The sequence below is a fragment of the Cervus canadensis genome, chromosome 10 (genome assembly GCF_019320065.1).
Source record: "Cervus canadensis isolate Bull #8, Minnesota chromosome 10, ASM1932006v1, whole genome shotgun sequence".
Classification (NCBI taxonomy): domain Eukaryota; kingdom Metazoa; phylum Chordata; class Mammalia; order Artiodactyla; family Cervidae; genus Cervus; species Cervus canadensis.
The window spans coordinates 53,210,724-53,235,653 of NC_057395.1; the positions used below are offsets into that span (position 1 = coordinate 53,210,724).

The 24,930-nt window shown below is 59.8% G+C and overlaps 1 protein-coding gene across 4 annotated transcripts; it reads left to right on the plus strand.

Moving 5' to 3' along the window:
• Positions 1–7,347: 7,347 nt before the first annotated feature.
• Positions 7,348–21,332, plus strand: CHRNA4 (cholinergic receptor nicotinic alpha 4 subunit). 4 transcript variants are annotated; one of them, XM_043480365.1, is made up of 6 exons: positions 7,349–8,006; positions 9,469–9,620; positions 13,770–13,814; positions 13,901–14,010; positions 17,100–18,435; positions 21,021–21,332. In XM_043480365.1, exons 1-6 carry the CDS (start codon positions 7,931–7,933, stop codon positions 21,144–21,146), a joined length of 1,845 nt encoding a protein of 614 aa, XP_043336300.1. In that variant the 5' UTR covers positions 7,349–7,930; the 3' UTR covers positions 21,147–21,332. The 4 variants fall into 4 exon arrangements, with proteins under 4 accessions (XP_043336302.1, XP_043336300.1, XP_043336301.1 ...); XM_043480367.1 differs by lacking the exon at positions 9,469–9,620 and having other exon boundaries at positions 7,348–8,006; XM_043480366.1 differs by lacking the exons at positions 7,349–8,006; positions 9,469–9,620 and adding an exon at positions 11,097–11,220.
• The last annotated feature ends 3,598 nt before the right edge of the window (positions 21,333–24,930 follow it).

The following is a 24,930-nucleotide window of genomic DNA, read 5'->3' on the forward strand; positions in this document are numbered from 1 at the left end:
AGCAGTTTGGGGTCCAGGCCTCATGTGTTGGAGGAGACCCCAGTGGAGCCTTATACCCCCAGGGGGTCTTATACCCCAGGCCAAGCTCTGTCTGGAACTGCAGGGCCAGGTTTGGGGCCTGAGAGAGCAAGGTGACCTGGGAGTCAAGGAGAAAGAGGAGAACTTTCCAGGAGGACCCAGGGTCCCCTTGGAGAGTCCCAAAGTCCCTGTTGGACCTGCCCTCTGTCCTTGCCAGAGTGACTCAGGGTGGCCCTCCCCTACACTCACCCTGTCCCCTCCTCCCAAGGGGGCTATGACCCTCTGGCCTCCCCTGCCCTCTCCTCCCAGGGAGTCTATGACCCTCTGCCCCCAGGCAGAAGCCGCATCCATCCTTCAGGCTGAGACCCATTAGCAGGTGGCCAGCTGGCCAGGACAAAGGGCTTTTCTGTGCCTGCAGCCTGTCAGGATGTAATTCTTCATAAAGAGCCAAACTCACTGCCTCTCCTAATGTCTGCTGTGTCCACTGGCTCAGGGCCAGTGTGTGTCCCAACACCTGCTGTTCCTGGGATGGGTCAGGCTGCAGGGAACAGAACCTGGGGAGAGGTCCTCAGGCATGGTGTCCCTGGGATGCTCTGCAGCCCCCAGGCAGGTGGCATGGCCCACAGGTGTCTGCCACACCTGGCCTGGCCCATGGGCCCCTGCCTGGCCTCTGAAGGTACTTGAGTTGCACCCAGCTTCCAGCTCTTAGTTGTCAATACAAGGGCCTTCCCTGGAGAAGGGTGACTACAGGGCGATTCCTGTTTAATGGTCATTTTCAGCAGTAGCAATTCAGTGCTTGCCAGACACTGGGCCAGGTACCAAGTGCCTAGCTGGCCTGCCCCCTTCATCTTTACAATGGCCTCATGGGTGGGGACGGTTAGCACGCCCACCTAACAGCTGGGGAAATGGAGACTCAGAGAGGTGCCAGCTGTGGGGTGTGGAGGGAAGGGGAAGTTGAACTGCCCGTCATGCTTATTGGGCCAACAGAAGACTTGGGAGCAGATGCAGGCCCAGGAATCTCATTTCTTCCCAGCCGCTTCCTCACCCTGCAGAGTGCTCCACCCTCCTCTGGAGTATGTTTGTAGATAATTAACTACTTAGTGGAGAGGCAGGCAGGCGTGGAACTGTGAAACTGGAGGCTAGCTAAAGGCAGAAGATCGATATGGTCTGAAAAGATGCTTCAAGGTTTTGGAGGGCGAAGTCCAGCTCATGGGGACCCTGGTTATGGTGGGGGCAGGGGGAGGGGCAGGGGGATTCCTGAGAGTGGGGCAGCGGGGCTGAGCCCCTACCAGGTTGGTTCAGGGAGAAGGGGGCCCTGCAGAGCACTGGAAGGGAGGACACCTGTTGGCATGACTGGCCCTGGCTGCACACCGCAGGTTCCGGCTTAAATCCAGAGCTCAGAGGAGGACTTGCCAGTGTCTCAGGAGGGCCAGTCTTTGCTTCCTCTGTGCTACCATCTATCCCTCCCCCGACAGGAAACATTCCATGTTTCTTAGATTTCAAGGACTTTCAGCCTCCTTCTGCCCTCTCTCCCACCCCTCTTCCCAAGATCCCTGTGGCCTCTGGCTGGTCATCAGGGGTGTCTCTCTAAGGGGCCTGGTTGGAAGTGAGGCAGGAACTAGACAGGCCTCAGACTGAACAGCTGGAGTTCATCCCCTGTGGGCAGACACTCCAAGATACCAGGAGCGAGGAGAGCTGAACCCTGCCCAGATCAGAGATAAAAGCCCCCATACTCCTTGAATTCAAGGAGACCCTCCCAAATACATATGAGAATAAAGGCTCCTCAGAGATCAAAAAGAGAGGAATGCCACTCCATAGTCAGTGATGTCAATCCACCCATAGGCCTCTGCGCCAGAATCCATCTTGGTTGAGAGATGCATGCACATGTGGGAGGACCCTAAGACTGAAAGTGAAGTGGAAGTCATTCAGACGTGTCTGACTTTTTGCGACCCCATGGACTGTATTCTCCAGGCCAGAATACTGGAGTGGGTAGCCGTTCCCTTCTCCAGGGGATCTTCCCAACCCGGGATTGAGCCCAGGTCTCCCACATTGCAGGAGAATTCTTTACCAACTGAGCCACCAGGAAAGCCCAAGAATACTGGTGTAGGTAGCCTATCTCTTCTCCAGAAGATCTTCCCAACTCAAGAATTGAACAGAGGTCTATACAGACTCAGAAACAGCAGATGATTGGCCAGAGAAAACCCAAAAGAGGTGCTCCACAAAAGTGATTCAAACCACCCTGAGGGCATGACTCTTTCTGAGTCCACCCACATGTCTATCCACACATACTCTTTTTCCTCCTAATAAACACTTTATTTTTTACCTACTTTCCCTCTCTCTGTGGGAATTCATTTCTATACAGATGACAGGCCAGGGCCTTGTCCCTAGCCACTGTCCCTGGTGGTCTAGTGGCCAGGATTCAGTGCTCTCTCTTCCGCAGCCTGACTTCAGTCTCTGGCCAGGAACTGAAACCCTGCTTCAAGCCACTGCAGACCAAGGCCCCCATGAGATCAGAAGCATGTTCAGGTGGGGAGAGACGAGGGCGTGTCCCCTTTGGAGAAATGGCCCCGATTCTGTCACATTCCTCCTGCATTTGATGGTTTTCCAAATGTTTTTGAAAGAAATGGGCAAAGACAGAGACTCAGAGATAGGCTATCTCCCAGGAGACTCAGGGGAGGCATTTGGTCTCCACTGAGGCGGGGCTTCCCAGGTGGTTCAGTGGTAAAGAATCTGCCTGCCAAAACAGGAGACACAGGTTCGATCCCTGGGTTGGGAAGATCCCTTGGAGAAGGAAATGAATACCTACTCAAGTATTCTTCCCCGGAAACATCTCATAGACAGAGGAGCCTGGTGGACCATAGTTCATGGGGTCACAGAGAGTCTGACAGGACGGAGCAGGCACATGGAAGGCTGGAGCAGGAGTGGAGCTCTCCGTGGTGCTGACAACAGGGATGCCACCAAGGCCAGGAGGCTGCGCGTTTCCCTGTGGCAGTTAGAGTGACCTGTGGGCTGGACACTGCACCCCTCCTTCAGGGACTCACTCTCATGTGTGCTGGACCAGGGCTCCTGCTGGGGGATTCGATCCCCAGGCCAGGCCAGGATCTTCCTCACAGGCCCAGAGAGATGGTGCAAGGGCCAGCCTGGGGCAGGGTTCCCTGTGCGTGGGGGCAGGGGGAGATCACACTTCAGGACTGGCTGTGAGGAGTGGGCATGACCTCTGACCTGAGGGAGGGCAGGGTGGCTTGCCAGGACCAGGGAGGCAAGGCCACTAGTCTCACTCCGGATTCATTTCTGATGAAAGATGGGGAAAGGATGAGGAGACAGGAGGTCTCTGAACCCTCTCCAACTCCCAGCATCCTTCCTTCTGCCTCAGCCAACATGGTTACCATCCCTCCCTCCCGGCAGCACCTTCTTGGATGCCAGGACCAACCCTGAACACCTGGATCCTCTCAGCCTGAATATGTGGGGTTCAGCCAGGGTGGGGTTGACAAGTGACACACAGGGGCTCCCTGTGGACCCAGCCTCCCTCACGCCCTCTTGCCAGACACCCACTCCCCACTCATCCATCCATCCATGCATTCAACACATTTACCAGCCCTGCTAAGTGCCAGGTGTGTGTGTGTGTGTGTGCAAAGCCTAGAGCCTCCATTATTGGTGGGGGGGTCAGCAGGGAGCAGGGAGGGGCCCATAGATGTGATGTGGGGGAATGAAGGTTCTAAGAAGAGAGGGAAGCACAGTCACGGAGCAGAGTGGAGGTGGGGTGAGAAATCCATCCAAGGGGAGCTCTGTGCTGTCAAGTGGCCCCTCTCAGGGGTATTTGGGTCTCAAAGGACCTCCATGGCTGGGTTATGTGTGGGGGTGGTGCTGAGAGAAGAAGGCCAGAGAGAGGGAGGGAGCAGGGTGGGCCTGGGAGGTGAAGGGGGATGGGGTTGGTGTCAGGGTGGACCATCGCCTCCCCTATGGGTGAGCCTGGCTGAAAGGCTGGAGAGGAAATCCCCCAGTGGGGGGATGTATAGGCAGGACCCCTCCTCCTGGTCTGCTGGGCTCCCAGCACTGCCCTTGGGCTCATATGGGGCCTGGGGCTGATGGACCCCCTCTGGTCCACTCCCAGGTCCTCCCTGCTATCTCTCTCAGCCCTCGACCCAGCCTAAGACCCCACCTTTAATTCCAACCTCTGTTTATGTCAACAACTGGTTACCATGGCAATGTCCTTGGGACAGGTTGGAGGGCAGAGAGGGCAATGGAGGGAGAGAGGGAGACTGTATCCAGCGGCCTGGCACTGGCTGGGGGAGCATGTGGGGAGGAGTCTTCGGGGTGGCTGTTCTGCATTGTTCCTGCCCTCAGGCCCTGCCCGAGATCACCTCAGAGAACACCATTCCTGCTGCAGGACTCGGGCGGTTCCCCAAAGCTGGTCTTACCGCTTGTGAATGGGGGTTTTCCTTTCCCTTGAAACAGCACTTTCAGGAGCAGCAGGAGGGAGGGGCTAGAGGCCTGGAGTAAGAGTCTAGTTCAGCGATAGGATGATGACTAGGTTCCTGCAATAAGTGCTTTCCAGCTGGGCGCAGGTGGGGAGGGAGGGCCCTGCAAATTAATGAGTTAGGCCCGATTAATCTCTCTGCATTAGCAAATCCATGGGGAAAGCCTAACAAGGTTGGACAGATGTGTGTGAGCGTGGGCACACAGTGGGCGCTCCACTGGGCCTGCCAGGGCCCCGACAATGGGCAGCACCTCACCCTGGCCTCCAGCACGGGCAGGGATGGGCCTGCTGGCCTCAGCTGAGTTCCCTGGCTGTGCTCACCCATGGGAATGGCCATAGAGAGCCTCTTTGTGCACTGTGTGAGCTGGCCAAGGTGCAGGGAAAAGACGCGGAGCTGACCAGGCTGAGAGAGGCTGTAGGCTCCTGAGAGGGCCCAGGCCTAGCTCCCTACTCAGACATGCCCCACCCCCAGCAAGGGTAGCACCTGGACCAGGTCAGGATGCCAGGCTGCATGGGGGCCTGGCCTGACCCTCTGCCTGGTCCTTGGGCCCAGTCATCTCTGATTCCCAGGCTTCCTGTATCAGGGTGGCCTGGAGACGGTTGTCAACAGATGGAGAGTGGGGCCTTGGCCGAGGATGAGTCCTCTCTGAGGGTGGGGTGCCAGGGTTGGAAACTTAAGCCAACTCCCCAGGCGATTCCCAGCTATGAGTGGACATACCCGGTCCCAGGGGCTGCATTCCTGGGTGCCCCTTCCTCCAGGAAGCCTTCACAGATTGGCCCAGTTCACCCTCTCTCCTGACTCCAACCCAACATTCCCAGGAGCACCCGGATCTCATCAGACAGGCAAATCCCATCCCTACCTCACCTTTCTAGGTTGCCAGGTGAGGGAAGGCTGACCTCCGCTTCCCAGGGATGCTGAGGTGGTTGGAGGAGACTTTGGAGGGACCTGGAGCACAGTTGGCCTCTGCCACCAAGAAAAGGTCATGGAGCAGAAAACTTCTGCCCTGAGACAGCGGCCAGCAGGGATGGACAGAGAGCCGCCAGGAAGACACCAGGGCTCGTCCCCTCCCTGTGAGGGGGTTCCCAGGCTCTGAACCTCATGTGATCAAGTGTTTACTGTGAGTGGGGAGAGAGGTCCAGGAGAGGTGAAGGGGAGGTTTGCCCTCCCCGCCCCTATATCCAGAGTCATTCCAGGGCCTGCTCCCCAGCTCCTAGTTCAGGGCAGATCTTCACCTTAGAGAACTTTCTGGATCCTGGCACAGAGCTGGCTGGGGAAAGGGAAAGAGGCCACAAACTGGAGCAGGCTCTGAGTCTGCGGGGAATCCAAGGGAAGGCCATGCACTGGGGAGTCACGGTCCAGGAGGACTCCCAGAGGGCAGGCCCCTTGAAGGGCAGACTGTGGGGAGCTCCAATTTGCAGGAGCACAGGCCAGCTTTGGGACACACTATGCCTGAGGCCGGGGGAGACCAGGGTGCAGACCCAGACCTCCCAGTAGGAACCCTGGTGCTGACTGCATCACCTTGGTGTGTGGCACAACCCCTCTGTCCATTCATTTCCTCACTGGGATACAGAGATAACAAAAGAACCCACCTCATAGGGATGCTCTGGGAGCCACGTCCACCTGTCTCAGTGGCTTGGGCCAGCATCTAGTGAGCCCGTGGACAGGGTAAGGGAGCAACCGTCGCTGTTGAGGTTGGCCGTTGCCCAGGACCAGGCATTTCAAAAGCTCTGTAGGCACCAGCCAGAGTGGACAGACCGCTCAGGGTGGGGAACCTTGGAGGCCTCAGAGCATTTGGCCAGAGTAGGGGGAAGGGGGCTTGGGGAGGGGCAGGGAAAGTGGGAGAGGGAAATGGGGAGGGGGAGGAGAGATGGAGGAGAGAGAGGGAAGATGGGGGAAGGGAGGGGAGATGGGGGAGGGGAGATAAGGAGGAAGGAGAAGAGGGAATACAGGGAAACCAGCTAGAAGGGGGCAGGAGTTGGGGGATGCGGAGGGGCAGGGGCCTCCCCTGATTGAAGCCTCTACCTTGGGACCAAGCCTGTTACTTGCAGAGCATCGTCTGTGAGGGGCGGGGACCAGGGGCCTCAGGGACCATCATTCAGTCCTCCCAAGGGCCGGGCGCCAAAGCGGGAGAAGCGCGGGGGCAGCTCCAGCCCCTCCTTCTCTGCCCTCATCCTCGACCGGAACCGAAGTCTCGGTTTGGGAGCTGGATTCCCCCCAGCCCGCGCCGGCCGCAGATCCCCAGGAGCTGCGCACGGATGGCTGCGGGGTTCGCATTTCTGCCGAGCAGCGCGGTGTGCGCGCCGCAGACTGTGGCTCCGCCGCCGCACAAAGCGGCCCCTCCCGGCCCTCCTTTGAGACCCTGCTGCTCGGCCGGCGGCCCCGTCGACCCACCTAAGAGCGGAGCCCCTGCGAGGTCATCGAGCGTGACACCCGGTCATCTCGGTTGCGGCCGATGTAGTTCAAGACCAGTCCAGGGGCGCCGCGGACTGCTCTGCTGGGGTCTCAACCGAGACCCTCCACAGCCGCCCCTCAGCCGCTGCCCACTGCGCATGGGATGGGGTCTGCCCTCTCGCCGGCGCAGTCCACCCGGCCGTAGGCCGTTCAGAGGCGGGGGCAGCAGACCCCGGCCCGGGCCCGACCTGGAGGCGGCAAGAAGCGTCTTCGTCTGGGGAGGGGACGTTAGGGTTTTCCTCGCCCCAGAAAGGCCGGCTGCCGGGTCGAAGCTCTTCGGAACGCTTCCCGGTCCGCGGGGGACAGGCCGATGGGGGCGATTCTGTCCTGAGCGCCTGGTTGGGGAAGACGACTAGGGACCTGTGATTTCCAAACTGCACAGCGGAGCGGGGGTGGTGAAGTTAACCACATCCGCCCGGGCGCCGCTCCTGGCGCCCGAGAACCTGGGGCGCGTCCTCCCTCCAGGCAGGCGGTGGAGGCGCGGGGCTGGGGACCGGGCGAGGGTTGATGTCTCGCGGTCCGCAAACCAGCCCGCGCCGGGATCCCTGAGACGCACGCAGCGATTGCCTGGCCCCCACTCGTGGCTCGGGCACGTGCCCGGCCCTGGGAGGTCTAAGGAAACTTTGCCCCGGCGCTGGCCGACCTCAGCCCCCGCGCCCCGTCTCGATTCGCGGTGCATCCCCCTCCCCCTCTCCTCCCGGTCCTCGCCCTCCCTCCTGCTCCCTCCTCCTGCTCCCTCCTCCCCCTCCTCCTCGCCGGCTGGAGGCGGGCAGGTCCGGGCGGGGCCGCGCCGCTGAGCCCACAGCCCGTGATCCCGGCCCGGTAGCTGCCGCCGCGCCCTCCGGGAGGAGCTACCGAGCGAGGCTTTGAGGACGGAGCGGCCCGCGCGGCGCGGGGGGCATGAAGTTGGGTGCGCGCGGAGCTCAGAGCAGGGGCGCGGCGGAGCCGGGAGCCGCCCGCATCTAGAGCCGGCTCTGTGCGCCATGGAGCTCGGGGCCCCGGGGACGTCGCCGCTGTCGCCGCTGCTGCTGCTGCTGCTGGGGGCCGGCCTCCTGCCTGGTAAGTTTCGGGGCGCTGGAAGGACCCCCTTTCGCCCGGTTCAGGGCGGCCTCGGACCTCCGGAGCCAGAGGAAGGGAGGCTCCTGGCTGCGGTCCCAAGCCGCGGGTGCGCGCAACGGGGCAGCCGCGGAGGTTCCCCCTCCCCCCGCCCCCCCGCGTCCCCCAGACGCAAAAGACTGTCCTGCGGGCGCGGGTGGAGCCAGGCGAAGAAAGAGTTAACCTGTTCGGCAATTCGAAGAAAAGGATTGGGGTGGGTGTGGGGGAGATGCTGTTTCAAGAGCTGGACCCAGAAGCTCCAACTTGAATGGAGAGAGGTGCGGCCCACCCCCGTTTATCCATTCTGCCCAGTTTCCTTGCAGGCTGCACCATGCCTGCCCACCCTCCACCCCTGGGGGCTAAGGAATCAGAGGGCTGGTCTCTGCCCTTGGTAGGGCCCCACCCAAACCACTTCTGCTCCCCCAGGCTCACTAGGACTGTCGAGGTTCCAGACCCCGGCTCCTCCCCATTCCCTGGGGAGCCACCTTGCTATTTCAGGGGTGCATGGAGGGAATTTAATCCTCTGGCCTCCCCAGTGAGGAAGGAGTGACACTGTACTGTCTGAGGGACCAGGCTGGGGCTCTGGGCTGGGAGTGAAGGTCCTGGGGGTCTAGGACTGAGCCCAGGCGTATTTGTGAATGCCCTCATGGGTCCAGCTGTAACTCCCAGGTGAGCAGGACTGAGTTGAGAGGAGCAGGTAAGCAAGGGTCTCCTGTCCTTGCAAGGGTCTCCTGCATCTGCCCTCAGATGCCCTCCACGATGCAGTGGTCGCAGCACAGGTGCCCAAGAGTGGCAGGGAAGCCGTCAGACCACAGATTGGCCACTGGGCTGGGCTGAATGAGGAAGCCCCTCCCCAGGTTCCCTCCAGACCTGGTCATTGAGGAGAGACCATCCAGGAATGCAGCGTGCCAGAGTCACGGGGTGCCAGGTCACTCATGCATCCAGGATGATCTTCCAGGATGATCGCTCGCAGTTGCTGCAGCCACAGGAAACCCTCAGGGGTCGAACCCTCACTCTCCGTCCTTCTCTCCCTGCCTGGGCCTGCCCCCTCTTGTCCTGAGGTTACCCCCACTTTGTGCTTTGAGACAAAGTGCTCAGGACTGTGCTAGTAGCTCAAGATAGAGCCCCTCTCTCCTGTAGTCACGGTCTGATGGGGAGCCGTCCAGTCAGCACTCATCACATCAGTGATACCCTCCCACGATGATGGACCTGGTACTCAGAAGGCTTCCCTTCCCTGGGGTAGAGGAGAAACTGTGCATGGAAGCAGGGCAACAGGTGCAAAGGTCCTGAGGTAGGAGGGAGGAATGTGCTTTGAGGGGCTGGAAGGGAGCCCAGGTGCTGAGTGTGGCCTGGCAGGAGGCCCAAGGGCACAACCTGGATGGCCACCGTCCCCGCCTCTGAGCCACGCACCCGCGTGTCCCCCCAGTGAGCAGCCACGCAGAGACCCGGGCTCATGCAGAGGAGCGGCTGCTGAAGAAGCTCTTCTCTGGCTATAATAAGTGGTCCCGGCCCGTGGCCAACATCTCGGATGTGGTTCTTGTCCACTTCGGCCTGTCCATCGCGCAGCTCATTGACGTGGTAGGTGCTGGGGATGGGATGGGGGTCGGCAACTCAGGGCCAACCTGTGTCAGGGAGGGACAGGCTTGGAGATGGCCCCGGGGCTGGGGGCAGGGGGCTGAATGAGCTGGGAGGGCTGCATTTGAGTCCCAGCCCTGCTTGAGTCCTGCACATACACCTAAGCAACTCGGGGGGCAAGGACTGTTCCATACGATGCCCCCCCAGGCCCCGCCCATTCTTCCCTCTCCACGTAGAAAAGCTCAAAGGGCCAGATTTGCAGCAGGGGATCAGGGCTATGACAGCCAGAGACAGAGAGCAGAAAACTTGTCTGTGGGGCCAGTGCAGGGTCTAGGGTAAATCCTGGTACTGAGTGGGTCAGGGTGGGGCCATATGGTGCCCTGGCAGCACCTCTTGACCTTCACCTTGCTCAGGAGGCCCCCCCAACCTGTCTGGAATGGGCAACCTGGCGAGTCAGACAGGCTGTTTGTCAGGTGTGTTTACTTTCCTGGATGGGGACCGAGGAGGCTATTGGGAGGAGGCCGAGGTCCAGCCTCCGAGTGGCTGCAGCTCTGGAGGGGCGGGAGTGACCATTCAGGGTGGGGGCCCGTCCTATAGGTTTAACTGCGTGTTGGCTGCACATCCTGGGGCAGCAGCCAAAGGGCCTTGGAGTGTGGGCTCCGGCCTGGCCTGGAGTCCTCCAGGAGCTGGTTTGCTGGCTGCAAGGGGGTCTGACGCTGACTGGGTTTGGACTGGGGTTTCTAGTCAGCTCGGGTTCCAAGAGGAGCTGCTAGGGGCTGTAGATCTCTCCAAATGCCCACCCCACGCCCCTGCCAGGACCCCAACCCCAAGCGAGCTCTGTGAGGGGGCAGCCACCAGCTTCGGAGCCTGGAGGCCCTCATTTCTGGCTTGTGCCAGATGTGTTGAGTGGCCCCTGGGGCCCCGGTATTCTCACTTGTGGAATGGGATGAGTGAGCCGGCCACATCCGAAGGGCTTTGGGAGGTGGGGGGTGAGGGCTGTGGCTACGTTCACACTGACAGAAAGAGCCATGCTTGCGCCCCATTAGCAGAGAGACCCGGTCAGTCCCCCATCCTGGCCTGTGCTCTCAGGCCTCCTGGAACCAAGCCTCAAATGCTTCCTGTAAAGTACTCCTGGCTGGGGTGCAGCCAGAAGGCAGTTCAGGATGACGGGGGTTCCGACCCACTGCGTTTGCAAACACTGTTCCCAGGATGGCTGTGGCTTCATGTTCCGAGTCAGCTGCACTGTGGCCCAGCCTCCTACCTGAGCTCCTGGGATTTTCTTGTCCCCTGGCCACCATGTTGCAGCATCTCCCCCACTCCCACATCACAGCATCCTCCTCCCCTTCATCTCCCTACTTTTCCCAGGAGAGACAGCCGGAGCACACCAGTCCCGAGACCCTGGTGAGGGACCCGCCGGAGGCCCCATGGCAACACTGGGCTGGCCAGGAGCTGCTCCCAGGCCTGCTGTCTGCAGCCGAGTCGGCCAAGGACTCCTGCACACACGTGTGCTGATGATACGTCCTTGCCCGTCCTGGGTGCTGGCCTTTGGTAGAAGGGGCTGCCTCCCTGCCCACTCTTTGAAGGGCTGTAGTGTTTGCTGCAGGTTTGTGCCCCGGTGTGTGTGTGTGTGTGTGTGTGTTCACGCCTGCAGAGGAGGCTAGGAATCCCTGGGTGCCTCTGGGCCCTGGGCTGACGTTTCAGGTGCCCGAATGTATGAAGGGCACTTTATACGGGTGGGGTGTGTGGGTGGACAGCTGCAAGGGGGGTGTGTAAGGGGTGGGCACAAGGGGAAGGAGGCCAGACCTGGCACCTGGAAGCTTGATTTGGGGGCAGGGAATGGGGCAGAGCTACGCCAGCTGCCTCCGGGGGAATGCAGGGATGTGTGGCGGGGGCAGCACCATTGCAGGACTGCATTGCCAAGGTCGAGGTCATTGGAGTGGTGTCTGGGCCCCGCTCAGGTCACACTTATCCTCAGTGTCCTCTGGCGGCCTGTCCTGGGTGGCCCCGAGGGAGATCAGGACCAAGGGCAGAGCCTGGGGTGGCAGGAGATGTGGTCCCCTCCCGTGACTCAGCCGACCCAGGGCTTGTCCCCTGGGGGGGCAGGAGGGGAGGCTCCCGGGCCTTGCCTTTGAATAACCATCTGCCCCTGGCCCTGGTCTGGGCACTGGGTGCTTCACTTCTTGACCATCCTCGGGTTTCTTTGGCCTAAGCAGTCGTCCTGACGACCTGCGTGTCCCTGGTCTAGAGCCGACAAGGGAAAAAGTTGGGCCATCAGAAAGTGTGGAGAGGCTGGTTCAAGTACTAACCCCCCAGAGCCTGTGTCCAGGCTACCCTCCCCAGAGGAACAGCCCCTGCCCCTCAGGCCCTGTGGGCATCCTGCTCTCTGAGAAGTACCCTCCATCAGCAGCAAGTGTCCCACCCCAAACCTTTTGCAAGGAGCCAGCCCCCTCCAGCCCCAACCCAGCTGCCCTCTGCCTGGGCTGGGTATGGCATGGTCCCTGGAGGTTCAGGGTGGGGTAAGAGGACCCCTACGTCCATGCACAGAACCTGGTGTTCTTCTCCAGCCTGTGCTGGGGCCTGACTGCCTGTGTCCAGTGAACAAGGAGGGCTGGGAAGAGGGGTGGAGGGAGCAGGGAGTGTGTGTGTGTGAGTATGTGTAAGTATGTGTGTGAGTGTGTGTAAGTGTGTGTGTATTGTGTGTGTATGTGAGAGTGTGTGTCAGTGTGTATGTGTGTGTCAGTGTGTATGCGTGCATGTGAGTGCTGTATGTGAGTGTGTAAGTATGTGTGTGTGTATTGTGTGAGTGTGTCAGTGTGTATGTGTGTGTCAGTGTGTATGCATGCATGTGAGTGTTTTATGTGAGTGTGTGTGTATGTGTGTGAGTGTGTATTGTGTGAGAGTGTGTGTGTCAGTGTGTATGCGTGCATGTGAGTGTTGTATGTGAGTGTGTAAGTATGTGTGTGTATTGTGTGAGTGTGTCAGTGTGTATGTGTGTGTCAGTGTGTATGCATGCATGTGAGTGTTGTATGTGAGTGTGTGTGTATGTGTGTGAGTGTGTATTGTGTGAGAGTGTGTGTGTCAGTGTGTATGCGTGCATGTGAGTGTTGTATGTGAGTGTGTGTGTGTAAGTACGTGTGTGTGTGTATTGTGTGAGTGTGTGTGTCAGTGTGTATGCGTGCATGTGAGTGTTGTGTGTGTGTATGTGTGTGTGTATTGTGTGTGTCAGTGTGTATGCGTGCATGTGAGTGTTGTGTGTGTGTGTATGTGTGTGAGTGTGTATTGTGTGAGTGTGTCAGTGTGTATGTGTGTGTCAGTGTGTATGCATGCATGTGAGTGTTGTGAGTGAGTGTGTGTGTGTGTAAGTATGTATGTGAGTGTGTATTGTGTGAGAGTGTGTGTCAGTGTGTATGTTTGTGTCAGTGTGTATGCATGTATGTGAGTGTTGTATGTGAGCGTGTGTGTGTATGTGAGTGTGTGTGTAAGTATGTGTGTGAGTGTGTATTGTGTGAGAGTGTGTGTCAGTGTGTATGCGTGCATGTGAGTGTGTGTGTGTGTGTTGTGTGTGAGTGGTGTGTGTGTCCCAGCCCTTCTCACCTGGCAGGTGGCTGCTCAGTGGCCTGGGGAAGAGCCTGCCGGGTGTCCTGCTCCCACCTCACCTGTTCTTGCCCCTCACCTGTCTACCTCTAGGTCCTGAGGCTCCAGGCCTGGAGGGGCAGTTTGGTTAGTGAGTGGGTGGCTCAGGGGTAACAGAGGGGGCAGGCTGGCTAGCTGGGAGGGAGGGATGCAGGTGGGCAGGACCAGCATGGGCTGCTGGGAAGGGGGCAGCTCCTCCAGCATCCAGGAGCCCTGGGCGCCGCATACACCGTCACTTACATAGCTGGAGGGGGCCAGGCCTGGCCACCTATAAAGTCGTCTGGACACTGTTCTCACTTTCCTTCTTGGAAGGGTCACAGGGACTTACCCTGTGGCCCTCAGTCTCCTCTGGGCCTGCCATCCTGGGCTTGCCTCCAGGGGCGAGACACTCCCTCCTTCCTGAGGTCACCTAGTCCCCATGTTTGGCCCTGGCCCGTCCTTGTGGGTAAGGAAGCTTGGCCAGATAGATGTATCCTGAACCAGAGGGGATCACAACCTGCCTTCTCATTTATGCCCTAGGACGAGAAGAACCAGATGATGACGACGAATGTGTGGGTGAAGCAGGTGAGTGGGAGAGAGCCCTCGCTGCCCCCTCCCCACCCTCTCCCTACCCCTCTCTTCTGATCCCCCTCTTTCCTTTCCTCCCGCAGGAGTGGCATGACTATAAGCTGCACTGGGACCCCGCCGACTATGAGAACGTGACTTCCATCCGAATCCCCTCCGAGCTCATCTGGCGGCCAGACATTGTCCTGTACAACAAGTGAGCTGGGGCCTTAGTGGGTGGGGCCACACCCAGCCATGCCTCTGCCAGGAATCTCTGCCAAAGCCAGCGCTAGCAAGAGGCAGACAGCTCAGCCCTTGAACCAGGGCTGAGGCGGAGATAAAGAGGGTTCTGAGGCCCATTGACGGGCAAAGCGGCAAGATGGAGGCTCTGGGGGCCTGCAGGAGCCTGAGGGCTCCTTCCCTGCCCGTGCCAGCCCTGGGGCTTCAGTCTCTTGGGGGGCAAGGAAGGGGTCAGAGCCCCTCCCAGGATGACTACAGGCCCTTCAGTTGTTCCCCCTTGGTCTGGAGTCAGTTCCAGAATCAGTCCCTGTCTGGGGAGGTTGGGCCCCTGCACATTAGTCACCCAGTCCTGGAGCAGAAAGCGGGGTACGGGGCGTGGAGAGGGAGCCTCAGAACAGCCTGCCTGTCCCTGCCCTCCCCTGCCCCTCCATCTGTGCTCACAGCTCCCTGCACAGACATCACCGAAAGTCCCCAAACCCCAGCTCATCACACTCCGCAAACAAAGCCTCTGTCAGGGCTGTGTGTCCCGGCTGCGGAAGCTGAGCTGAAATCTCATCTCTGGAGGGTGTTTCTGTGCTGGGGGGCCAGGGGGCTATGAGCACTGCTGTGAGACGTGGGCTCCAGAGGGCTGGCCTCCTTGAACTTGTCCTTTCCCGGGACCTTGGCTGGGTCCTTGACCTCGGGGCAGCCTGACAGCCTCTCATGTCCCTTGTCTGCTGTGTCATTGCCAGGCCAGCTCACCCAGAGCTGAATCCATGCTGGAAGACCCAGGCTCTGGGAGGCGTGGCCCCACAACACTGACGAACACAGCCAATGGCAGCACTTGGTCCCCCTGCCCACAGCCCCCTGCCCTCCCACCCAGACCCTGGTGCTTCTGCACAAAAGCCCTCCTGGGCCCCGGGGTCGGGCCTGACCTACAAATGCTATTTGATTAAGAAAGACTGGGCTCCACTTGCAGCTTAATTGATTCCAGTAATGGCAGCGGGGAGAGCAGCCGCACATGGAGGAGAGGGTTTTAGGGATGCATTAAGGGGGGCAGCTTGGAGAGTGGGAGGTGGGGCAGGCTCTCTGTTTTCCCTCTGCAAGCTGCCCAGTCAGACCCTGAGCCCTGGAGTCCTCCAGGCCCCCTAAGGCCCCCCGGGGTCCCCACTCAGCTCCCTCAGCCCCCTGCCCCAGGGGACCCAGCACTGAATCTGCCTGAACCTCTCTGACCCAAAACACAGGGACCATGGTCAGGACCCTGGGACCCAGGGGAGCATCGTGCTCTGCGACTGCTCAACTGAGCCCAATAAGCGGGTCTGGGAGGCATACAGCCCCCAGGATGGCAGCCCAGCCCCTTCCCTCTCTAGACTCCCTACCGAGACCCAGAGGTAGCGGGTTGGACCCCTAGCTTCCCTTGGGGATGGAGGCTGGCACCAAGGCCCTCTTTGGAGGCGGTTGGGTGTGGGCAAGGATGGACCCCAGGGCTGGTGGTGATGTTGGCCACTGGGGAGGCCTGTTTCCAGGGATCAGGCCCATGTGCACTTGCGTGTGGCCCAGTGGTCAGCGCAGGCTGCTGGGCAAGGGGAAGGGTTGAGGGTGGCTTTTCTGAGAGCTTTGGGGTACCCCTTCAACGCTGGGGGGAGTGCATGTGAGGCCATGTTGTCCACGGGGGCTTCCCTCCACTGGCCTGTCAGGCAGAGGGGCTCACGTGGACGGCATCTTTGGCCTAGAGCAGGAATCTGACTGGCCGGGGTGACCCCTCTTCCCCACAAGCTGTCCCAATGAGCACTCCCCCTGGGCTTGCTGGCCCAGCTTCTGGGGGCTGCTTTGTCCCCTGGCATGGGAAGCCCACTGTGGGGGAGGAGTGGGACTTCCTAGAGCAGTGATGGGGGCGGGGTGGGGGTGGTAGGGAGGTGGGGGTGGTGACAGCTTCCCTTGGGAAAGCTTCTTTTTCCTGGGGTTGCCCTGGGCGGCTGGGTCCCAGAGTCCCACATGCAAAGTGAGGGGCTTGCCTGGGGTAGAAGTGCCCTTAGCACAGGAGCGTGAAGACACGGGCTCGGAGACTAGTGTCTGTGGAGCTGTCCACGGTGGGAGGAGAGGAGGTCTCCTGTCAGCATTTCAGAGCTGAAGCCCGGGACAGCTGCTCCCTCACTTGCCTGTGGGTGCCCCACGTGGTCAGTGTGGGCAGCTCAGGCCTTGCGGGGAAACAGGCTGAGAGAGGGCCCTCCTGACTCAGGCAATAAGAGCTTGGGACCCGGACTGGGGACTGGGCACTTCCAGCAGCAGAGGAGAGACTGGCTGACTCTGGGGGCAGGCAGTGTTCTCAGTGGACTGCGGGCAGGTGTCCCCAGGTCCCCCATGGCATCAACATGCCCCTCTCCTCACCATGGGCATCTTCAGTGGCTGTCCCTGGGAGACCCAGGCCTGGGCCAGGGCAGCAGCCTCTAGCTCTGTTGCCTGCCAGGTCTGTGGACAGGGTGCCCCGAGGCCAAGGAACAGGCAGGAGGGCCGAGGGCCTGGGATGTGATGGCTGGAGTCCATGTCCCCCTCTGGGGGGCCTGGTCTTTGCCTCGTTGGGCCCCGGAGTCTTCACCTATGCAAGAAGGGGAGGGGTCTTGCCTCTAAGTTTGGAGGGATCTGTGGGGGAGAAAATGCCAGCCTAGAGCAGGAGAAGGTGGTGAGACAGGTCAGACTTCCACCCAGCTCCAGGGTGACTGCAGGGAACGAGGCACTCTGTGTGCTGCCCTGGGGCCACTAGTGCATCTGGAGCCCCCAGTGTGGCATAGATGGCCCTTCTAGCCCCCAAATAATCGTGGTCATCACCATGGTCAAGCTTGGATGTCAAGCGTGGTGTGGGCTGCTGAGACAGTCTCCATGGTGTGTCACCCCCAAGGGTAGGGGAAACAGCAAGGTGGGCAGGTGAGCAATGAGCTGGACATGGGCACCATGAGCAATGAGCCCAGAGCTGTCTGGTCCCGGGTGAGGCCTCACTGTGAAGTGAGGGTGTGTGTAGTGGGCAGAGGCATGAGAGCTCTGGACCTCGGGTGTCAGGTGCCTCACCCACCACCTCTCTCTCCCGCCCAGTGCGGACGGGGACTTTGCCGTCACCCACCTGACCAAGGCCCACCTCTTCCACGACGGCCGGGTGCAGTGGACACCCCCAGCCATCTACAAGAGCTCCTGCAGCATCGACGTCACCTTCTTCCCCTTCGACCAGCAGAACTGCACCATGAAGTTCGGGTCCTGGACCTACGACAAGGCCAAGATCGACCTGGTGAGCATGCACAGCCGCGTGGACCAGCTGGACTTCTGGGACAGCGGCGAGTGGGTCATTGTGGACGCCGTGGGCACCTACAACACACGCAAGTATGAGTGCTGCGCGGAGGTCTACTCGGACATCACCTACGCCTTCATCATCCGGCGCCTGCCGCTCTTCTACACCATCAACCTCATCATCCCCTGCCTACTCATCTCCTGCCTCACGGTGCTCGTCTTCTACCTGCCCTCTGAGTGCGGCGAGAAGATCACCCTCTGCATCTCCGTGCTGCTGTCGCTCACTGTCTTCCTGCTGCTCATCACCGAGATCATCCCATCCACCTCGCTGGTCATCCCACTCATCGGTGAGTACCTGCTCTTCACCATGATCTTCGTCACGCTCTCCATCATCATCACCGTCTTCGTGCTCAACGTGCATCACCGCTCCCCGCGCACACACACCATGCCCGCCTGGGTCCGCCGCGTCTTCCTGGACATCGTGCCACGCCTGCTCTTCATGAAGCGGCCATCCGTGGTCAAGGACCACTGCCGGCGGCTCATCGAGTCCATGCACAAGGCGGCCAGCGCTCCGCACTTCTGGCCGGAGCCCCAGGGGGAGCCCGCCTGGTCTCCGTCCCTGACCTGTGGGGTGGACCAGTCCAGCAAGCCCCCGCCAGCCCACACAACGCCCTCGGACCAGGTGCCGACTCTGCAGCCTTCAGAGGCCAAGAAGGCCAGCCCCTGCCCATCTCCTGTGCCCTGCCGTCCCCCCACCAGCACCCGGGCCCCGGGACTCACCAAGACCCGGTCCCTAAGTGTCCAGCACGTGTCCAGCCCCAGCAAAGCAGTGGAGGATGGCGTGCGGTGCCGGTCCCGGAGCATCCAGTACTGCGGGCCGCGAGAGGAGGCTGCCTCACCAGCCGCCCACCTGGCAGATAGCTCCCCCTCCTCTCCGACCAAGGCCCCCTCAGCCGAGCTCCCGCCCCCAGACCAGGCCTCCCCCTGCAAATGCCAGTGCAGGAAGGAGCCGGGGGCTCCAAATGCCACGCTCAAGACCCCCAGCACCAGAGCGCCACCTCTGCCTCTGTCACCGGCCCTGGCACGGGCAGTGGAGGGCGTCCAGTACATCGCAGACCACCTGAAGGCGGAAGACACAGACTTCTCGGTAAGTTCGCACCACGGCCACCTGGGGGGGACCCGCTGTCCTGTCCATGTCGTGGGGCCCCACCACCCCATCCACTTTGAGGGAGGAGGTGACTGGTGAAAGCCTTAGAAACCAGGACTCCAACCTGCTGTTTCCTGTGCCCCGAGCCTCCATCAGCTTGGGGGCAGGAGGTACCCCCGTGATGGCCCAGTGGCAGAGTGGACCTCTGGCATCTCCTTTGGGCTTCAGGGCACAAGGAGCCTGCAGGTGGGGTGTTAGGCAGCCCCCAGCACCATCCGCACCTGGTGACCGCCTCCCTCGACCTCAAGTGCCCACCACTCTGCTGTGGGCTCCCCAGGGAGGGTCTGCGGTGAGAGGTGCTCAGAGGAGATGGGATGAGATTGAGTGGCCTCTGTGGCCTAGCACAGGGAGAGGAGAAATCAGGCCTGGGACACAGGACCCTCTGGCCAGCACCCTCATGCCCGGCCAGAGAGAGGGTGCCTGGGGTCTGGGCGGGCAGGGCAGGTGCTCAGACACGGGTCACATTCAGGGCCCTGTGGAGTCGGGGACTGGAAGGGTGGGTCCAGGCTGAGGGCCAAGCCCCAGTTCAGATCCTGGGTGGGGTGGAGCAGGGGAGCACATAGGCGGGCGGGGGAGGGCACCGCCCAGTCTCCTTGGCCAGTACTGGCTGCTCAACCTGGGCTGTGACCTTGCCCCACATCAGCTTCCTCCTGCAGGAATGCAGGCCCGTGGGCAGGCGAGACACTGCGGTTCCCTCCCCTACCTCCTTGCCCCTCTGCCTCCTCTGCCTCCTCGAGAACAGCCCGTGAATGTTTCCCAGACACACATGATCCTTGGGGACTGTCTGTCTTGTGGCTGGGCCACCCCACCCAACAGCGAGCCAGCCTCCTAGCTGCCCCCTGAATCCCAAGGGGCTGTGAAGTCATCCGAGGGTTTCTGGAAGGTTCCACCCAGGAGACACTGGCTCTGGGCCCGTCGTGTTCCCCAGTTCTTGAGGAGCTCTGACATGCGGGTCTGAGGGGCTGCTGAGAGATCGATGCCTTTGAAGGGTCTCAGAGGCACCCAGCGGTTTTTAGTGCAGGACCAGCCCCTTGTCCCCAGACCCCCTCCATCCGCATCGCAGGCCCGGCTGTCATGACCTGGTTCTGGTTCTGGCATTGTGCCCAGGTTCTGGGAAGCAAAGCGACTTCAGAGGAACCAACCTGGGATGGGGGCTGTTCGGCTTTGTGAGCAGGGTTTCAACCTCTGAGGGGGTGGCTGGAAAGACTGCTCCTGCTCGGATGCAGCAGCACCACCAGCTGCTTCCTGGAACAGAGGGTCCTGTCGCTCCCTCACTTACAAGTGACCCCATTTGCTCTGGTTACCTGAGAATAAACTTGGCCCTTTCAGCTTTGGCTTAAAACCATCACGGTACCGCCGATTACTTTAAACATCAGAGCAGAAAACGGCAGTGAAAAGTTTTCTTTCTCTCAAGGCCCCCAAAACAGGAGGCTGAGCCTGCCCTTGGCCAGGCCTGTGGGACCTGCTAGCGTCCAGCTGGCCCGAGCCCAGGTGCCCCTCCTTCCTTGTCACTCAAGTGCCGACAACTGCCCACCCAGGACCCGCCTGTGGCCTCCCTGAGGCTTTGCTTGGGGGCACCCCAGGTGGGGTCGGGACCCACTCCCCCAGCGTGGGCATGTAATGTGACCTGTCCTGCCTCTGGGCCTCTGTGTCCCCTCTACAGCCCAGACGGTTCAGCCACCTTCCTCGTCGGGTCCAGGGAGTGGCTGCAGGTGGTGGGCTCAGCATGTTCCCCACCTCGAGCCCGGGGTCCCCTCCCTTGTCCCCGGGGAGCCCTCCACCCAGCAGCTGCAGGCTCAGAGCCTGCTCACAGCACAGGGCTGTGCCTGCATTATGTGTGACCCTCACCCTCAGGGGCTTTGGGGACAGACCTGAGCGACCCATTGACCATGAGGGGCTCAGGCCACCTGGGCAGCCAGCCATGAGCCCCGCCCTGGGCGGAGGCAGGAGCGAAGGGCAGCCAGCTGTGAGCACTGCCCTGGGCTTCTTGCTGGAGGTCAACTACCCCCCACCACCACTGTCCAGGATGCTCTGGCCCCTGACTTGCACTGCAAGGGGCTGTGGGTACCCGCCGACTCCAGCCTCACTGGCTCCATCTGTAAATGCGGGGGCCGGGTGGTTCCCATGGTGCCACCAACTATCAAAAACCCAGAGCACACTTCACCGTGTCACAGCCTGGACCCTAGCCTTCCTTCAGAGGCGTCCCATCGCTACCTCCTGGGAGCTCAGGCACCTGCCAGGCTGGTGGAGTTGGTAAGGCCACCATGCTGGACCCCATTTCCCGCGGTGACTTTGCTGCCATCCCCCATAGACAGCGTTAACACCTGCAGCCCAGGGTTTCTGAGCCCAGACTTCAGACAAAGCCGTTTTCGCTGCATCCCCTCTGCACCCCTTACCTCAGTACAGGTATGCCTGCAACCTTGGTGACCCTGGTGGCAAGAATAGGAACAGAGCTTCTAGAAGTTGCTTACTGTGGCGAGGCCTGAGGGAGGCAGCTGGAAGTGACCGTGTGTGTCTGTCTGCAGGTGAAAGAGGACTGGAAGTATGTGGCCATGGTCATCGACCGCATCTTTCTCTGGGTGTTCATCATCGTCTGCCTGCTTGGGACTGCTGGCCTCTTCCTGCCACCCTGGCTGGCCGGCATGATCTAGGGGCCCAGACTTGGGACTCCCTGAACTCGATGGGGTCATGCCACTTACCAGATTGCCCCCCATCCTCTGTCTGCTATGAGATGGCCCTGGAAGGAGCTGCTGACCCTTGGGGACCTGCCCGGGGGACTGGTGAATGCCTGTCTGTCTGCAGGGCGGTGTCACTGCCTGTCTTATTAAAGTTTAACCGGAGCATGGCGATATGATGGCCTCCCACAAGGACGTGCGGCTGATGGCTCTCAGCAAATGTCCCAACAACCCTGACTATCCCCAGACCATGCCACTCAGCCACCCTCAGCCCCTCTTAGCTCCCAAAGCCCTTGATCCCTGTGGGATCCCCGAGACCCAGGCACAGATCCTGGCCTGGGGCACCCCTGGGTCCACAGGCTTGCTCTCTCTGACCCCAGAGGTGAGTCAGCAAACATGTGACCCTCACCTGCCGGGGGCAGGGTTCAAGCAGAGGGTGTCTGAGTGGCTTGGGGTGGGGTCCCAAGCTGGGGAGTGGGGGGGTTCTGAGCAGGGGCTGGGTTTGGTCTCTTCTGGGCACATTAGGCAAAGCCCAGATTATGCACCCGAGGAGCCTTGGGGTTGGAGTGGTTAGACATGGTCCCCGTGGAGGAGAATCAGGTGCAGGTCCCCCTCGGGTGAGGGACCCTTGGCCCCAGGCAGCCCAGATGTCTCCCTGGCAGGGGTGCTTGGGTCTTGGGCAGACACTTTGCTGGCCTGGTGATGCCCCCAGGTTGCCCGTGGACTTGAGACTTTGTGAGGGACCCAGATCTGGGCTCCCTACCCAACACCTCCCTTGATTTCCCCTCTGCTCACAGTCAGGGGATCCTTCTGGGGCATGGTAACAGGTAGGACCTCCCTGACATGGCAGCCGTGGTGATTCTGGAGGCCCTGAGGACCGCTTGTCTGGCTAGCTCTGGGGCTCTCTGGAGTGTGGTGCCTTGCAGGGGAGGGGCTGAGAAACGGGGGTGGAGGGGACCCTCCACAGCCCAAAAGCCTCTGCCTCACACCATGGGGAGGTTGGAGGGCAATGGACGAAGGGGCCTAGTGTCCCCTCCTCTTGAAGGCTGAGCACCAGAGACCACCACAGTGTCCCCTGAGACTCCGGGGAAACACTGGCCCTGTGGTAATGCGGGGGTGGGCTGCCTCTGCTCTCTGGATTCTTGCAAGCCCTTAGGCTCCAGATGCCAGGTGGGGCCTGAACAATGTGGCCCCTCCCCCAGGAGCCACATCTGGGTGGAAGGAGCCTCCCCAGGCCCAAGGAATCCCTTCTCCACTGACGGTCAAGCTATGCCTCTCCAGAACCTGTGTGTCAGGGGTGTAGCTGGCAGGTTGGAGCCCTGGGTCTCCCCCAGGCTGTGCCTGGGTCACGAGGAACTTGGGAGAATTGAATGAATAATTTAGTGAAGTTCAAAGACATTTCTGCAGTGGTCCCGCTGGAGGGCACTGCCCGGGCGGAGGAGAGTGGAGCTCACAGCCTCCACCTGGCCGCCGGTGAACCGCAGACCAACCCCCTGGACATTCAGGACCCCATCTGACTGGCACCTGTCCCCCTGGGGGCTACTGGGGCACCAATCATCTTGGGATGCTAGGGGATAGCCCAGACTGGCAGCTCACCAGGACACAGGACGGGCCCCAAGGTCGCAGCCCGGACGCAGATTTCAGACGTCATCACCCCAATCCTCCTTACGTAAGCGGATCCAGCGCCAGATGTGGGGCAGCAGTGGGGGCCCTGGGGCCCGCGTGCAGATGCTCTTTCCTGGGTTGGGAGAGACCAGGAGCCCCAGGGAGGAGGACAGCCCCCACTTCCTGGTTTCTGTGTTTTCCTTTTTTGAGACTCAAAAACAAGTCAGAAAATCCACGTGCAGAATAGATCACCCACATTCCCACCAAATTAACCATGACCACTATTTTGGGCTACTTGCCTCCAAGGTTTTTTTTTTTTTGATTGACATAAAATTTACCTACGACAAAATGCCTGGTCTTAAGCCCTCAGGTCAGTGAGTTTTAACTAGATTAGACCCCAGACCCCTCCAGCCCCTCCAGCCTGTGCCTGGTTTCCTCCCCCGGAGAGGGGCTTCCCCCACCCTGACCTTGGTCTGAGTGGAGCCCCTGGTTCACAACCTTTCTGTCCTGTTCTTCCACTGGATGTGGTGCAGTCAGCACCCACCATGACCGTGTCTCCATCCGTAAGCAGTTTGTTGTGCTGAGTCACGTTCTGTCCCAATAAACTAAAACGTGTCTGTGTCTCCGTCGCCTCCACCGGCCCGCGGGCAGGTCTCTCTGGGCGTCCGTTTCCTCTGTTAGTGTTGACTGTGTCTCATTTTCTGCGGCTTGTGATAACTTGACACCTGGGTGTCTCCCAGACCCGCCTGGGAGGGTTGTTTCAGCACTGTTTGTTGAAACACTGACCATTCCACAGTAAAATGCCTAAAAAGTTTCCTTGTATATTTTCCCTGCTCTTTAATGGGTTTTGGTCTGGGGTGAGCTACTCCATCAGGGCTAGAAGCAGGAAGCTGTATCTTGCCTTTTAATGCAATCTTTTGAAAAGGTAACCCTCCCCACCACTTATTGTAATTTCTGCTCCACCTATATCTGGTTAGGCCTCTCCCTTATTTTCATGTGTTCTGTCCCCTCCCACAGAAGAAAACTTGATCTCGTTGGCTAATCTTGCAGGTCATACGTTCAGTCTTTTCCCTCCTGGTGGCTGCCCCTAATATAATAGTGTCTGTAGTCTTTGAGTTCTTCCCAGGTAGTGCTAGTGGTAAAGAACCCACCTACCAATGCTATGTAAGAAAAGTGGATTTGATCCCTGGGTTGGGAAGATCCCTTGGAGGAGGGCACAGCAACCTACTCCAGTATTCTTGCCTGGAGAATTCCGTGGACAGAGGAGACTGGTGGGTTACAGTCCATAAGACCACAAAGAGTTGGACATGACTGAAGTGACTTAGCACGGATGCACACATGTATATATTCTTTAAGAGCTTGATAAGATGGTATGGAAACTGTCTCCATCAGGCCTCCCACCTCCAGACAAAGCAAGCACCTCGCTGCCCCTCGGGGATTCTGGAGCAACCTGGAATCTAGTTCTAGGTCACTATGGACATGAGGGTCTGGGGAGGGCTTGATGGTTCCTTAAACGGCAAACATCACTAGGGTTTTTACTCACCCAGGTGTGCGTGCATGTTAAGTCACATGCATGCTAAGTTGCTTCAGTCATGTTGACTCTTTGCAACCCTATGGACTGTAGCCCGCCAGGCTCCTCTGTCCATGGGATTCTCCAGGTTAGAATACTGGAGTGGGTTGCCGTGCCCTCCTCCATGGGGAATCTTCCCGACCTAGGAATTGAACCCGCGTCTCTGACATCTCCTGCGTTGGTATGCAGGCTCTTTACCACTAACACCACCTGGGAAGCCCACTCACCAGGGATTTCTACTGTAGTGAGTCTAGTGCTGATGATTTTCCCTTTCTGCTGAAAATGCCCCCAGCCGGGTTCAAAGGGGTCCTGTGTGATGTGTGACCTGCCTTCTTAGGCTTGGGTCTCAGGATATATTTTCATCCTATTCGTTTCAGTAATAGTTCTGCCAGGTTTAAGATTCAAGCCTTTCCCTTCAACACTCTGAGGTCATTTTCTCCCATGTTCTGATGTCGAGCGGCTCTTGTCCTCTTGTAGAAAAGGGTTTAAAGACTTTCCCCACCATCTCTGTTTTTGCATCAGTGAATCTAAAGGCATGTTTTAAAACCTGGTCCCATTTGGCCCTTTGAACCCTTCAGTCTGGGA

Bases quoted from the DNA above. Each gene is read 5' to 3' on its own strand.
- CHRNA4 (XM_043480365.1), top strand. From the start codon at position 7,931: ATGGAGCTCGGGGCCCCGGGGACGTCGCCGCTGTCGCCGCTGCTGCTG. The intron at 8,007-9,468 runs GTAAGTTTCGGG...GTGTCCCCCCAG, and splicing joins GGGGGCCGGCCTCCTGCCTG to TGAGCAGCCACGCAGAGACC. The intron at 18,436-21,020 runs GTAAGTTCGCAC...GTCTGTCTGCAG, and splicing joins CGGAAGACACAGACTTCTCG to GTGAAAGAGGACTGGAAGTA.